Source organism: Microcebus murinus, chromosome 24, assembly GCF_040939455.1.
Source record: "Microcebus murinus isolate Inina chromosome 24, M.murinus_Inina_mat1.0, whole genome shotgun sequence".
In the NCBI taxonomy this organism is placed as follows: domain Eukaryota; kingdom Metazoa; phylum Chordata; class Mammalia; order Primates; family Cheirogaleidae; genus Microcebus; species Microcebus murinus.
Window position 1 is genome coordinate 30,553,540 of NC_134127.1, and position 14,845 is coordinate 30,568,384.

The 14,845-nt window shown below is 55.5% G+C and overlaps 2 protein-coding genes across 3 annotated transcripts in view; one reads left to right on the plus strand and one right to left on the minus strand.

Annotated features, from left to right (window-relative positions):
* The window catches only part of DLGAP2 (DLG associated protein 2), a 531,153-nt gene extending 528,117 nt beyond the window's left edge, over positions 1–3,036 (minus strand). Inside the window, exon 1 of the mRNA XM_075997292.1 lies at positions 2,820–3,036. The gene's annotated coding sequence lies outside the window, so the exon portion shown is untranslated. The remainder of the gene's footprint in view (positions 1–2,819) is intronic.
* A 5,556-nt stretch (positions 3,037–8,592) lies between these two features.
* ERICH1 (glutamate rich 1) overlaps positions 8,593–14,845 on the plus strand; it is a 42,993-nt gene continuing 36,740 nt past the window's right edge. For both annotated transcript variants that reach the window (XR_012914710.1, XM_075997296.1), the window contains exon 1: positions 8,593–8,684. Coding sequence is in view for 1 of the 2 variants with exons in the window: in XM_075997296.1 (XP_075853411.1) it covers positions 8,663–8,684 (22 nt within the window). In the remaining variant the exon portion in view is untranslated. The remainder of the gene's footprint in view (positions 8,685–14,845) is intronic.

Genomic DNA, 14,845 nt, shown 5'->3' on the forward strand with positions numbered 1-14,845 from the left:
TATAGCATTTCTTCAATTTCAACATCATGGAAGATAATGTCTTAAAAACAGAGAAAAAATCCTCCAACACTTAAAAGTATATTAGAGCCCTTTAATTTAAGAATTGGTCAGTTCTGGGTACACAGAACCCAGTGTGATTTAAAATTCTGGGAAGCACATTTTTGCCTTTAATATTTAATTTGAAATTTCTACCAATTTCAAAAATGAAGCAGATAAAAACAGAAGAAGCAATAGATTGCCACAGAAGGACATATGGATGTGACTGGGGAGAAATAATGGGGTATAATCTGAATTCCATAAAAATTAAAAATATTGTCAATTAAAATCACAAGTAACCTGAGACATACCAAAAACATCAGTAAATAAATACATATTTATTTATGCCTCAAGCAGTAGCACTTTGGATAATCATATCATAAGTGCGAACTTCTTTGGAAGGAAAGGAAATAAATGTTTAATGCTATGAAAAGTTGACTTAGAATGCTTAGCTGAGAAAACATCTTTGTGGTGAGAAAACTGTAATTTTAATCAGTCCATCCCTTTTAATTATTTGACATAGTACTCATCTTGCCTACTAAGCTTACCCTTTAACCTAAAATGTGATATACAGATCTGACACCACAGATCAACAGAGCAAGTCATTCCACACCTAGCGACTTCTCACCGAGGAACAGAGATTGCGAAGGAGAGTTAAAGAACAGATGGCAGGGCTCACAGACAGAGTCCACTCCCTTGCTGGTCGTGGCTGGGAACAGATCCCACAGCCACTGAAGTGCTTATGTTGAAGATGTCTCCAGTGATGGAGGACAGTGCAGGACAGTTCAGGACAGGCCTGTTGCCATGTACTCCTGCTACATCCCAGGGCTCACAGCCCAGATGTGCTCAAGCAGAGAGTGTTCCCTGTGACCTGCTAGTCACACTGCCAGATGTAGGGTATAAAATATTCTAATTTGTTCTCTTCCAAGTAACAAAAAAGTCACACCACCTAAAAGGAGATATACGCATACTCTACCATTACTATTGGAGCCAAACCTGTGAGTCACCCAACTCTCTGCGCAAGACAGTTTGGCTACTGTAAAATCCCGATTAATGACTTTATTTAAAACTCAGAGTAACAACTGGACCTGCCAAAAATTATCATTTTTTTTCATCATTTCACCATTTTTGCCTTGGTTACCTGTTACTTTGCTCAAAGACTATGAAGGAAGTGCCATGAAAATGGCGCTACATGGCCCACCAGCCTTCAACTAAAGTGTCCCCTCCAAGGCGTGCACGGGAGGGGCGGTTAGGGCAGCGCCCAGACCCGAAACAGCGACCTTCCCAACGTGTTGCCTGGACTCGGGCTGTGCCATGCTAACCGGCTACCTCCTAACTGCAAATATAATTAATTCACCATCTGCAAAAAAGAGTCTCCTGTGAAGCATAGACCACTGGGGTGTTGACTTCCAATCAGATCCACCGTCCCTCAGCGATGCCAGAGCCCGATACAGGCCAGGCGCGCCCTCCCGAGTTCTCCATCGGAGAGGACAGGAAAGCCGTTGCGCTTCGTTCTCCGGCTCCAAACCACCCACAGCCAGGTTGGCAGAGTTCATCACACAGGATGGATTCGCCGCCGATCGCTTTATTTCTAATCGATACAGGACAGCTGCCACTGACCAGTCACGAACTCTGGCCCAGCCCGGCCCGCGTGGCCGAGCGCTCGGAGAAGCATACGCAGGGCCGGAGTCGCGCCGGCGAAGTGGGAAGAGCCGCGGCCGGGCAGGCGCTCGAGTCCCCAGCACGCCCGGCCCGGCCCGCGCCCGCGCCCACTTCCACCTGCGCTCATGTCGCGTCTCTGCAGGCGCGGTGCCTTGTCGCCCCCTCCTCCTCTAACTCTTGCTCTAAAGACCCCTCCTAAGGTCCCCAAGTCCAGTTTTCTCTGAAGCTTCCGAGCACAGCTCTCGCTGCGCTTTGCGGAGAAGCTAGGAGGGAAGAGGCGCCCCCGCCCCGGGCCACCCCGCCAGGCCCGCCGCCCCCCACCCCTGGCTGCGCAGGGCTGTAATAATTACATCCTCATTATTTCTCCTGCAATCGTTAGCGAAGGAGCCTGAGAACAGCAACAGCCGCTGCCGGGGGAGGCTTAGTTACAAAATCCTGCGCTGGGTAGCGCCTTGCTTAGCAACCACCCCGAAAAAAGCCCCAGTGCTCCTCGCTCTCACTTGGAGAGCCGGGCGGCGGCCACCCCCTCCCGCGCACCCCCCAGCCCCTGGCTGCCGCAGCCACCAAAACCGGGCAGAGTGGTCGCTCCTGTCCGCCCCGGCAGTTCCCGCGACCCCGGCGCGTTCTACCAGGGCTCTGACACCTTTCATCCATCCCCAGCCCGTCGGCTCTCCCACCTGGGCTTGGGGGAGGGGTATGCAGTTTACAGGCCGCCGCCCCCATTCCCTCGCGGCTGCCCCACCTGCCCCGGCTGCAGCCCCTCGCCCGCCGGCGCCCCCAAGACTGTGCCCCTCCACGCCGGTCGAGGCATCTCACACCTCCGCGGTGCCCGCTCCTGCAGCCCCAGAGCCCAGGGGCACCCGGGCCCCTGCCCGGCAGCTACGCGCACAACCCAGCAAGGAGCTCAACGCCGGACCCCAGTACAAGCTGTCCCTGAGGTCCCCGCGCTCTAGCCCTGGCGGGCAGTGCGTCCCTCAGCCACCCCCGGCCCTCGCCCAGCCGCCCTCGCAGCGATCTCGCGGGTCGGTCACGCTGCCCCACCCCCGCCCCGGTCCTCCCTGCCTCGACGCCCCGCGCCCCGGTCCCCGCGCCCGGGTCCCGCGGCCCCCAGCTGCTCGCACCTTCCTCAGCGTGGACATCCTCGGGCTCTTCTAGTTCAGCAGGTGCCGGTCGACATGGTGAAGTGGCCAAGCCCTCAGGACGGGCGGCGCGCACGACCCCGCCGCCGGCTCCCGATGCTCGCGGCTCGGTAGGTCTGCCAAGGTCCGTCGGTCCGCTGGGGGTCCGATCGCCGCCGCCACCGCCGCCGCTGCCGCGCGCTCAGACCGCGCTCGAGCCCGGCGCACTGTCGGTCCTCACGGCCGGCGCCTGCGCACTCGGCGCCCGGGGAGGCACCGGCGCACTGGGGGGCGGCCGGCGCGCGCTCCATCTGGGGAAGGGCCGGGAGCCCGCGCGCCTCAGGGGAGCGCCCAGCGGCCACTGGGACCAGCCCGGCCGCCCTGGCCCCAGCGCGCACGGCGGGGAGCGCGCGCACAGCAGCCCCGCCCTGCCCAACTGTTGCTCAGGGAGCGCAGATCACCGGGGCGCGGGGCGCGGGGCGCGGGACAGGATGCGCTCGGCATCCACGCTGCACGCGCAAGCAGCGCTCAGGTGCTGGAAAGTTAGCTGGAGAACCTGACGCACACCTCTCGGCACAAGGGAAAGCCCAGCCCACACTGGACCGAGATAAGGGACGCACCAGCGCATCCGTGCAAGGGGTTCGTGCGCGCTTTGAAGACTCCTCCACACCTGAGAGGCTCCCGGGCGGAGAGAAGACGCGGACGACAGCACTCTCTCCCCGTCTGCCCGGCATTCTGCTGCGGGAGTGGCTGCTGCTGTGGGTGCTGCGGGAGGAACCTCCCACGATTTTCACGGCGTCTTCCCCTGAGATGAACTGTGCCCGTGGTGTCTCCACAGGAAAGAGGGATCCACCGTGGTGTCCCCAGACCAATAGAGCAGTCTCTTCATTTGAACAAACCGGTGGAGACGCCATGAGCGCCCTCAGATGGGGCTGCTGCCTCCTGAGTCAGCAGCATGCAGAGGAAGAAGGGAGAATTAATCCAGTAGGAGGTGGGTCAATCACCTGCAGCCGTCTGGAAAATGCAGCAACAGTGGCCATATTTCTATAGGTCCATTTAGATTCACATAGCCACACAGGCCACACCGCCTTCCAAGGTCTCCGACCTGACCTGGGCACGTCACTTAGCTCCACTTTAGCTGCGAGGTTAAAATGAGATAAAAGATGTGAAAACAACTTGAACACCAAGATGAAAGTTTATAGAAAGATAGAGAGGGGCTCAAATAAAAGGGCAGATGATCAAACTATTTGAAGTGGGTCAAACCAATCTTTTCCAGAAATTCCAAGGTTTCAAGTCTCCATTTGTAAGATTTTTCTACATAATCAGTCCCTCAGACAGTAATCAATGGCACTTCATTTCCAAAGCAGGGAGCTACACAGTAAAGCCGATACAAAGATGAATCGAAGGCATCTGACCATGTCCCATTTCTCCGTAGTGTTTCCAGCGTCTTCCAGTTTGTCTCCACTGTCAAAAACTGGGGAATTGGCTGGATGCTGTGGCTCACGCTTGTAATCCTAGCACTCTGGGAGGCCGAGGCAGGAAGATCGCTCGAGGTCAGGAGTTCAAGACCAGCCTGAGAAGAGTGAGACCCCGTCTCTACTAAAAATAGAAAGAAATTATATGGACAACTAAAAATATATATAGAAAAAATTAGCCTGACATGGTGGTGCATGCCTGTAGTCCCAGCTACTGGGGAGGCTGAGGAAAGAGGATCATTTCAGCCCAGGAGTTTGAGGTTGCTGTGAGCTAGCCTGACACCACAACACTCTAGCCCAGACAACAGAGCAAGACTCTGTCTTAAAAAAAAAAGGCGAATTGAGTGTGCCAAACCTCAACCAAAACTATGGATTCTATACCAATCTATTTTCATTTTACAATGCACTCTCCCTATACTCTCCTTCTCTCCATCTCTGCCCTCATCTCTTCGACTTTTAGGAAATGTACTTATTGATTCTTTCATGCAACAGCAACAAAAATAGCACAGGTGTCCTGAGTGCCCAGGAGGCACTCTCACTGCGTGAGCAGAATAGACAGAACATCACTGGCCCCACCAAGCTTTCAGTCTGGAGAGGAGCCAATTTATTATAAAAATTACACAAGTAACATATAATTACAAAGATAATTACTTCTCTAAAGGAAAGATATCAGATGTTATTGAAAACGTAGAAAAGGCAACTAATATAGTTTGTGATATCAGGGAAGAACCTTTGAGGAAGTCATAATTACATCTTACAGTAGGTTCTCCCTCAAGTAGCGCCTGGAATGTGGATTTGAGTGCAGGTAGTTTATTCGAGAGACTGATCCCAGGAAGCTAAAAGAGTGATACCGGGAAGGAGGGAAAGCTAAGGAATGATGTGTTGGTGACTGGAAACCCCTGTGGGCACCTGCAGCTCAACCCCCCTGCAGACCCTCTGGAAGGCAGCATCTTTTTCCAGCTTACTCCATCCCCCCCCATGATTGGGGGCTGCTCCCCCACCCCTCTCACCCCCAAGTCCCCCAGCTGAGCATCTCCCATAGCTTCAAAGAAAGCCCAAGGCCAGTTAGCAGGGTCTGAGAGGAAGCAGGTAACCCATGGTCAAGGCTGCAGTCAAGGGTGGCACCTGCCACAGCCCTGGGAAACAGCATTTAGGCAAGAAAGAGCAGAGTGTGAAAGGGCTCCAGGCAGAAGGAAGGCTTGTAGACACAGAGAGGCAGATGGACTCAGTGACTTTTCTTTTAACTGAATAGTCAAAACAACCAAAACTAAGTGAGCAAGGGAGAAGGCAGCAGGAAAGTGGCTGGAGATGCAGGGTCTCTTAGAACATGTTAAGGGCTTTGAATTGTGTTGTACACACAGTGACATTTGATGTAGGATTGAGCAGGGCAGTAAGATTTTCTTCATAGACAATCACGTCATTTGCAAACAAATATTTTCATTTCTCCCTTTCCAGTCTGTATGCCTTTTATTTCCTTTTCTTGTCTTATTGCATTAGCTAAAATTTCCAGTACAATGTTGAAAAGCAGTGGAGGGAGGGGACAACCTTGCCTCATTTCTGGTCTTCATGGAAAAGCTTCTAATTTTTCACCATTAAACATTGTTAGCTGTAGGGTTTTGCAGATGTTCTTTATCAGGTTGAAGAAGTTACCCTCTATTCATAGCTGGCTGAGAGGGTTTTTGTTTTTGTTTTTGTTTTTGAATCATGAATAGGTGTTGGGCTTTTTCAAATGCTTTTTCTGCATCTGTTGATATGAGTGTGTGATTTTTCTTCTAGATCCTGTTGCTGTGATGGTTTACATTCAGTGTATTTTGAATGGCAGTGAGATTTTTAAAAGATCATTTTGGCTGCTGTGAAGAGAAGAGGTGATGTGGGGTTGGGAGATCAATTTTAAAATGCCCAGAAAAACCCTAGTGGGAGATGAAGACACAAATCAGGCAGTGGAACTAGGAAATGTGCAAGTAGAAAGACGCAGATGTGACTTTAGGGGTGGGTCATGTAGAAAGCACACAGGAGCCTACAATGGCCCCCAGGTCTGGCAACCGGGTGGACAGGGCTTCTAGGAGACCACAGAGTTTCACGTGAGGACCAAGAAGGTGGCAGCCTGCAGGTCCTATGGACTTTGGCAGGAGCAGACAGAGTGACAGGTAGAGGAAGGTGTCACAGTGGAGACTGGCTTTCAGGTCAACTTTTTCAAGAAGGGTGTGTGTGAAAGAGGCTGAAGAAACAGGGCTGGAGGAGAAGACCTGGTTCATAGGAAGATTGTGTTGTGAGAAAGCCATGAGTAGGCCCAATGCCTGTGGGAACAATGCAGTGGAAGAGTCTGAGATGCAGCCTAATCTAGAGCGTTATCCAAATGTACATGGTCCATGGTACTCAGTGTTCCATATCAATTTGATTAGGTTGAACTTCCACACACATTTTCTGTATATGTGTGTGTGTTCTGTCTTTGAAAACCCTCCAGCTACTGCCCCATTTCTCTGGTCCCACCAGAGAAGATTCAATGTCTTCAATTTCTACTTGAAACTCTATGAATTTCCATCGAGCGTCTGCTTCTGCCACCCCAACAAAATCACTGCTATCAAGGTCACTGATGGCCTGCCCTTGACAAATCCAGCTGTCCGTCATCGAAGACCTGTCCACATCATTTAGACAGATGCCTTCTCTGACTTGGCTTCAGGGTTGCTCCAGGTCCCTTTCCTCCCTGGCCACACCCTCTCTGTGTTGCAGCCAGGACCTCATCTCCTGACTGCCCCCAGGTTATAGCCCCTCAGGGCTCAGTGCTGGGACCACTTTTCTGCTCTGCCCACTCCAGCATGGCCTTAGACATTTAAACGCCTCTCCTGAGCACCCCAAACTTAACAAGTCTGAAATAGTGCACCCAACAAAGATCCTCCCAGAGGGTCTCCTCTGCATCAGTGCAACTCCAGCCTTCTGGTTTCCAGACAAAAACCCTGGCACCATCCCAGATGTGTCTTTTTCTGCCATAGCCTGCTTTGACGGATCAAAAGTATCTTTGGCTCTGCCCTTACACGTACACAGTCCAGCTAGTTCCTCCCACAGCCTGGGGGGTCCCACTCAGAGACCAGCAACAGATATCTTCTTGTCTCAATGGACTCAAACAAGCCTCCACGCCTCCGCCCAGTGCAGGACTGAGCACCTTCCTAAAATGCATGTCAGATCATTTCACTCTTCTGCTCAAAACTGGCTGATGTTTTCCATCCTACTCCTTGGACCATCCAAACAGCTTCCAGCAGGACCTGCCCAGCACATGCCTACCCCATCCTGACCTCACTGCTCCCTCACACTGGCCTCTGGCTCCTGGACCACTGGTCTTCGTGCAGGGACCTCCTTTCCTGGACACCACCATGCCTGTGCTCAATGACCTCTGAAGAGGCTCCCTGACCTATAGCTCCACTCCTCCCTCTTCATCTTTCTCCAAAGTACCTCAGAATGTCCTCAGTACTGGGCCCTGTCTCCCTCCTCTGCTCAGACCATCCATAGACGGATCCAGCACGTGGAACAGTGCCGACCTACACACTCCACAGGTGTGTCTATGAAGAAATGAATTCAAGGAAGAGGAGAAAGAGCAAGAAGCCCAGGGAGAGTCTGGCAGACCAGGTGGAAGGGTGCTGGAGGCAGCAATGTCTCTGGGACTCTTGAGAGTCCCGCAGATAACACACTTCCAGGGAGGAGGGGAACACGGAGAGGAGGGGGACCCAGGGAAGAGGGGGGACTGGGGAGGAGGAGGACCCTGGGAGGAGGATGGTCAGGGAGGAGGGAGGCCCCCGGAGGAGGAACCAGGGAGAGGGGGTACTGGGGAGGAGGAGGACCCAGGGAGGAGGACGCACTGGGGAGGAGGGGGACCAAGGAGGAGGATGACCCAGGGAGTAGGGAAGAGAGCAGGGGCAGCAGGCGCGTAGGCGCCGGGGCGCGGGGGAGGGCAGGTGGGGCCGTCCTCCCTCTAGCCTCCTGGGCCTCGTCCTCGCCACAGCGTCCTTTCCGGCGCTCGCAGCCTGAGTCTTGCTCCTGCCCAGAACAGGCTGCGCTGGCATACCCACCCCGCGCTCAGGACTCGTTCTGCTGGGCCTGGACCCCCGCCACCCCTACCGCTTCCCTGCGCGCATGCTCCGCAGCGCTGCTCCCAGAGGCGGAGTTTGAGGGCCCCGGGGCACGCCCATCCTCGGTACTAACCTATCCAAGGCCAGGTCACGGCTGACTGACAGCCACTGGCAGGAGCCCTGGATCCCGATTGGGCACTTCTGTCCCTGTGGGCGGGCCAAAGCGGGGGTGGGGGTGGGGAATCCAGAAGCGCAGGGCACGCAGGTCCAGCCAGCTCAGGCAGAGCGTGTCGGCGGGCGGGGTGGTGGCATGGCGGCGCGCCGGAGGCACGGTAGGTGCGGGCCCGGGGTTGGGGGCAGGACGGGGGCCTGGGGGTGCGTCCACACAGACCCCAGATCCTGCTGTTGGCCCAGACTCAACCCCAGACGCCAGCCCACTTCCTCCAGACCCCACCTCAGACCCGGCCCACTTCCCGCCAGACTCTACCCCAGACCCCACCTCAGATCCCGGCCCACTTCCCGCCAGACTCTACCTCAGACCCCGCCCACCTCCCGCCAGACCCCACCTCAGACCCCGCCCACCTCCCGCCAGACCCCACCTCAGACCCCGCCCACCTCCCGCCAGACTCTACCTCAGACCCCGCCCACCTCCCGCCAGACCCCACCTCAGACCCCGCCCACCTCCCGCCAGACTCTACCTCAGACCCCGGCCCACCTCCCGCCAGACCCCACCTCAGACCCCGCCCACCTCTCGCCAGACCCCACCTCAGACCCCGCCCACCTCCCGCCAGACTCTACCTCAGACCCCGCCCACCTCCCGCCAGACTCTACCTCAGACCCCACCTCAGACCCCGCCCACCTCCCGCCAGACTCTACCTCAGACCCCACCTCAGACCCCGCCCACCTCCCGCCAGACTCTACCTCAGACCCCGCCCACCTCCCGCCAGACTCTACCTCAGACCCCGCCCACCTCCCGCCAGACCCCACCTCAGACCCCGCCCACCTCCCGCCAGACTCTACCTCAGACCCCGGCCCACCTCCCGCCAGACTCTACCTCAGACCCCGGCCCACCTCCCGCCAGACCCCACCTCAGACCCCCGCCCACCTCCCCCCAGAATGGCATGGAACCGGGCTGTGGCTTGGCTGAGCAGCTCTCGGGAGTGGTGGGGAGTGTGCAGCTCTCAGAGGGTCTCAGGCGCCCTCCAGGTGGCCCTGCCACCAGCAACATCCCAGAAAGAGCAACAAGAACCTCTGAGTGTCAGTTCCTGTGTCTGAGCAGTGGAGACAATCTGTTCACCTACAGTGTCCCTAAGTTTCAGGGCACATACTAATGTGTGTTAAATACTGCTGTAATGGTGAAAATCGGTATCCAGGGCAGGAGAGTGGACTGAACTGGGTAGCCAGGCTGTGCCTGGAGTGGGCGCTCCAGTCTGCCCCAAAACCAGCTGTCCCAGCCCTCCCATTTCCTGGTGGTTCTTACCTGGAGTAATTTGTGCCATGATTCTCTTTTCTCCTTATCTATGTTTGAGACTGATAATCATCGTGTTTTTGCCCTTTGAAATAAAAAGTCAGTGGCAACTATATAGTTAAAAAACATTTACTTAAAAAAAAAAAGAAAAAGAAACTAATTTCTCAATAAGGCAGAATATGGAGAAAAATATAGTCCCAGCTGTGTCTTCCCTTTTAGAAAAACACCCTGCTGGGGCCCTCTTCTCCTGACTCACCTACTAGGCTTTGGAAAACAGATCATCTCACAGACTGAGATGACCCACCAGTTTTTAAACAATCAGATGTTAGGCTCCATAGTGGACATTAGCTATTATAGTGAGCACCAGGACTCCCTTGTCTAGGCCCTTCTTAGGGGTAGGGCTGAGTTGTCCCGTTAAGTCAGTGCTGAGGTGAGCTGATCAGTGGTGTTCCCCCCTGGCTGCTGTTAACTGGGTGCTGAGGTGAGCTGGTCGGTGGTGTTCCCCCCTGGCTGCTGTTACCTGGGTGCTGAGGTGAGCTGGTCAGTGGTGTTCCCCCCTGGCTGCTGTTACCTGGGTGCTGAGGTGAGCTGGTCAGTGGTGTTCTCCCCTGGCTGCTGTTACCTGGGTGCTGAGGTGAGCTGGTCAGTGGTGTTCCCCCCTGGCTGCTGTTACCTGGGTGCTGAGGTGAGCTGGTCAGTGGTGTTCCCCCCTGGCTGCTGTTAACTGGGTGCTCAGGTGAGCTGGTCAGTGGTGTTCCCCCCTGGCTGCTGTTACCTGGGTGCTGAGGTGAGCTGGTCAGTGGTGTTCTCCCCTGGCTGCTGTTAACTGGGTGCTGAGGTGAGCTGGTCAGTGGTGTTCCCCCCTGGCTGCTGTTACCTGGGTGCTGAGGTGAGCTGGTCAGTGGTGTTCCCCCCTGGCTGCTGTTACCTGGGTGCTGAGGTGAGCTGGTCAGTGGTGTTCCCCCCTGGCTGCTGTTAACTGGGTGCTCAGGTGAGCTGGTCAGTGGTGTTCCCCCCTGGCTGCTGTTACCTGGGTGCTGAGGTGAGCTGGTCAGTGGTGTTCTCCCCTGGCTGCTGTTAACTGGGTGCTGAGGTGAGCTGGTCAGTGGTGTTCCCCCCTGGCTGCTGTTACCTGGGTGCTGAGGTGAGCTGGTCAGTGGTGTTCCCCCCTGGCTGCTGTTACCTGGGTGCTGAGGTGAGCTGGTCAGTGGTGTTCCCCCCTGGCTGCTGTTACCTGGGTGCTGAGGTGAGCTGGTCAGTGGTGTTCCCCCCTGGCTGCTGTTACCTGGGTGCTGAGGTGAGCTGGTCAGTGGTGTTCCCCCCTGGCTGCTGTTACCTGGGTGCTGAGGTGAGCTGGTCAGTGGTGTTCTCCCCTGGCTGCTGTTAACTGGGTGCTCAGGTGAGCTGGTCAGTGGTGTTCTCCCCTGGCTGCTGTTAACTGGGTGCTGAGGTGAGCTGGTCAGTGGTGTTCCCCCCTGGCTGCTGTTACCTGGGTGCTGAGGTGAGCTGGTCAGTGGTGTTCTCCCCTGGCTGCTGTTAACTGGGTGCTCAGGTGAGCTGGTCAGTGGTGTTCTCCCCTGGCTGCTGTTAACTGGGTGCTCAGGTGAGCTGGTCAGTGGTGTTCCCCCCTGGCTGCTGTTAACTGGGTGCTCAGGTGAGCTGGTCAGTGGTGTTCCCCCCTAGCTGCTGTTAACTCGGTCCTGAGGTGAGCTGGGCAGTGGTGTTCCCCTCTGGCTGATGTTAACTCAGTGCTACTGTGAGCTGGCCAGTGGTGTTCCAAACTGGCTGGTGTTAACTCGATGCTGAGGACCTGGCCAGTGGTGTTCCCCCCTGGCTGGTGTTGACTCGGTCCTGAGGTGAGCTGGGCCAGTGGTGTTCCTCACTGGGTGGTGTTAACTCGGTGCTGAGGTGAGCTGGTCAGTGGTGTTCCCCCCTGGCTGGTGTTAACTCGGTCCTGAGGTGAGCTGGGCAGTGGTGTTCCTCCCTGGCTGGTGTTAACTCAGTACTACTGTGAGCTGGGGCAGTGGTGTTCCTCCCCGGCTGCTGTTAATTCAGTGCTGAGGTGAGCTGGGCAGTGGTGTTCCCCCCCGGCTGATGTTAACTGGGTGCCGAGGTGAGCTGGCCAGTGGTGTTCCCCCCCTGGCTGATATTACTCCGTGCTGAGGTGAGCTGGGCAGTGGTGTTCCCCCCCGGCTGATGTTAACTGGGTGCCGAGGTGAGCTGGCCAGTGGTGTTCCCCCCTGGCTGATATTACTCCGTGCTGAGGTGAGCTGGGCAGTGGTGTTCCCCCCCCCCCCCGGCTGATGTTAACTGGGTGCCGAGGTGAGCTGGCCAGTGGTGTTCCCCCCTGGCTGATATTACTCCGTGCTGAGGTGAGCTGGGCAGTGGTGTTCCCCACCCCCGGCTGATGTTAACTGGGTGCCGAGGTGAGCTGGCCAGTGGTGTTCCCCCCTGGCTGATATTACTCCGTGCTGAGGTGAGCTGGGCAGTGGTGTTCCCCCCCGGCTGATGTTAACTGGGTGCCGAGGTGAGCTGGCCAGTGGTGTTCCCTCCCCTGGCTGATATTACTCGGTGCTGAGGTGAGCTGGGCAGTGGTGTTCCTCCCTGGCTCAGAGCTCTCTCCTGTGTTCCTGGTTGGGGACTCCACACTGCACTCTCTCTTCTCACATTCTTGCAAGTGCTTGTTACTCTCTTCAGAGCCTGGAATTAAATGCTCTTTCCTATGCAACAAACTATTATATCATCTGTAGTGTATGTACATGGTCAACTTTAAAAAGCCTTTCTCAACTCACTAAATTAAAATGAGTGAAAGGTTTTCATTGTTTTAATCAATCACTAGACATTGTCTCTTGAAACTGCCTCCTTTTCCCGTAGGGTATGTGACAGAATTGTCAAGTAAAGCTTGTTTGACATTGTGTTTGGAAGGATGAATCGATAGATCCTGAAAGTATAAAATTTAAGTGGGAAACTATATCAGTTTCATCTGTGTCTTCAGGATCACCTGAGGAGCAGGAGCACTGGGCCCTGAGGAAGGCTTAGGAAGGTGTTAGCTGGAATAAAAATTCTCAGCACTTACACTCTGTTAGAACCTGAAACCAGAGTCTGTCTGCAGGAATCTCCTGCTGGTGGCTGGAAGCACAGTCGGTGCAGGAGTGAGGCCTGGTGTGGGTCTCCACTGACAGCTCTTCTCACAGTCTGGCCATGCCCAGAATGTCAGGTCCCAGAGTGGTGGGGAGAGGCTGTGGGCGCTGTCAGCTTGTGGTGGAGACAAGGCAGCCTGCAGGGGCAGCTGAGCTGTACTTTCTTGGAGCAGACCACACGCTGAGCTCTGACAGCACGTCCAGGTCTGCTGAGTGTGTGCCAGCTCGGAAGCTCTGGTGTAGCTGGAGGGTGGGCCCTGGGTTGGGGGCAGTGGTCGCTGATAGAGGATGCATCAAGCACAGACCAGGGGGCATGAGGGGTGGGCTGGTTGTTGGTCTGAAGCAGTGATTCTGAGGTTGGTTGGTTTTACCTGAAAGTAGATTGTTTCCGCTAGGTTAGGTAGCCTGCTGATGGGACAGTGTCCCCTATAGAAACTTGTAGCAAAACTCTTCAGGATTAATGGGAATAGTGTTTTGCCTTTGAAGAAATACTACTTGTGTAAAAATTTTAAAAGTACGCTCCATTTTACACTGGAAAAACTTATGATAGTGCTAATATCTCCTGGGTCATGCTTTGCAAGCCTCTGAGAGTTACCATGCAATGCTGACCAGTGTGTCTGTGTGTGGTATGTGTGCCTGTGTGTGGTGTGTGTGCATGTATGTGTGTGTCTGTGTGTGATGTTCCTATGTATATGTGTCTGTGTGCATGTGTGTGTGCTTTGCCTGTGCCTGTGTGGTGTGCCTGTGTGTGGTGTGCATATACACATGTGTGCACGTATTGTCCACTGCTCCCTGCTGGAGTCTCAGACTGGAGGTGCTGGTTTGGAGACCTTTACTTGGGAAGAGACCTGTTTTTCCTACTCACAGAGCGGCATTCCTGGGCGCACAGTGCCTCTGCAGGGGCAGAGCTTTCAAGCTGGTTGCTTTTGTGGAGTACTGTGCAGTTAGACAGGAAGGGCTGGCCATGCTCACCAACATGCGTGTTGCCTGGGTCTTCTGCACTCAGGTGTGACAGGACCCTTCCTTCTGGCGCAGGAGTTGGTTAGTCCGCTGCTTTGCAGAGGTCTTTGAGGGCTGAAAATGTGCTCAGGAAGTGTTTCCTGAATGAAAGAATGAGTGAGTGAATGAATGAGTGAGTGAGTGAAGAAATCAGTGTGGACGGAGGTCTCTTGAGTGCTGGCAAAGACAGGGCAGCTGTGTCAGTCCCACTGTGGAGGAGCTTTGGGACGAGGGATTGGGCAGGGCAGGTGTTTGTATCTCTGCAGACAAACCTGGACTTGGTGGCCAGAAGGCCAGTCTGCATGTGCTGTGCGCACAGAGCAAGGGGAGTGGGGGAGGGGTTGGGGTTTCCAGTAGCTTGGGGCCAGCTGTGGACATGGCCCCTCCACACGTGGCAAGAGGAGCTTGGTGGTGGCCGGAGAGGGGAGAAGCCCAGAGCCCAGGAGAGGCCGGTGATCATCTTAAGGGGGTCCCCTGTCCCTAGCGGCCTGTGGCCTGGCACACGGAAGGCCTGGTTCCAGTGCTGGATGGCCACCAAGGTCATGCCCTGAGACCCCCAGTGCCTCGTCTGTGAAGTGGGGCGATAGTGGCCGTGCACTGCCAGGGCTCAGTCACACGTGAGGGGCCCAAGGAGCCGCCAACTGGCCACTGTCACTGGCCCATCCCCTGCATGCAGGAAGAGCATGGGAGCCCAGGCACGTCTGCCTGTGAGACCAGAGCAGCTGGGTGCCACGGGGCAGCAGGTGGGCCTGCCTCACGCGTCCAGGGGAGATACTAGGCTGTCTGAGGGCAAGAGGGATGAGGTGCCACCCAGGCACAGGAGGGAGCACAGTTGCTCCCTTGGGCTCTGGGCAAGGCAGCAGGTGCAGGGGTGCCCCTGAGTCCC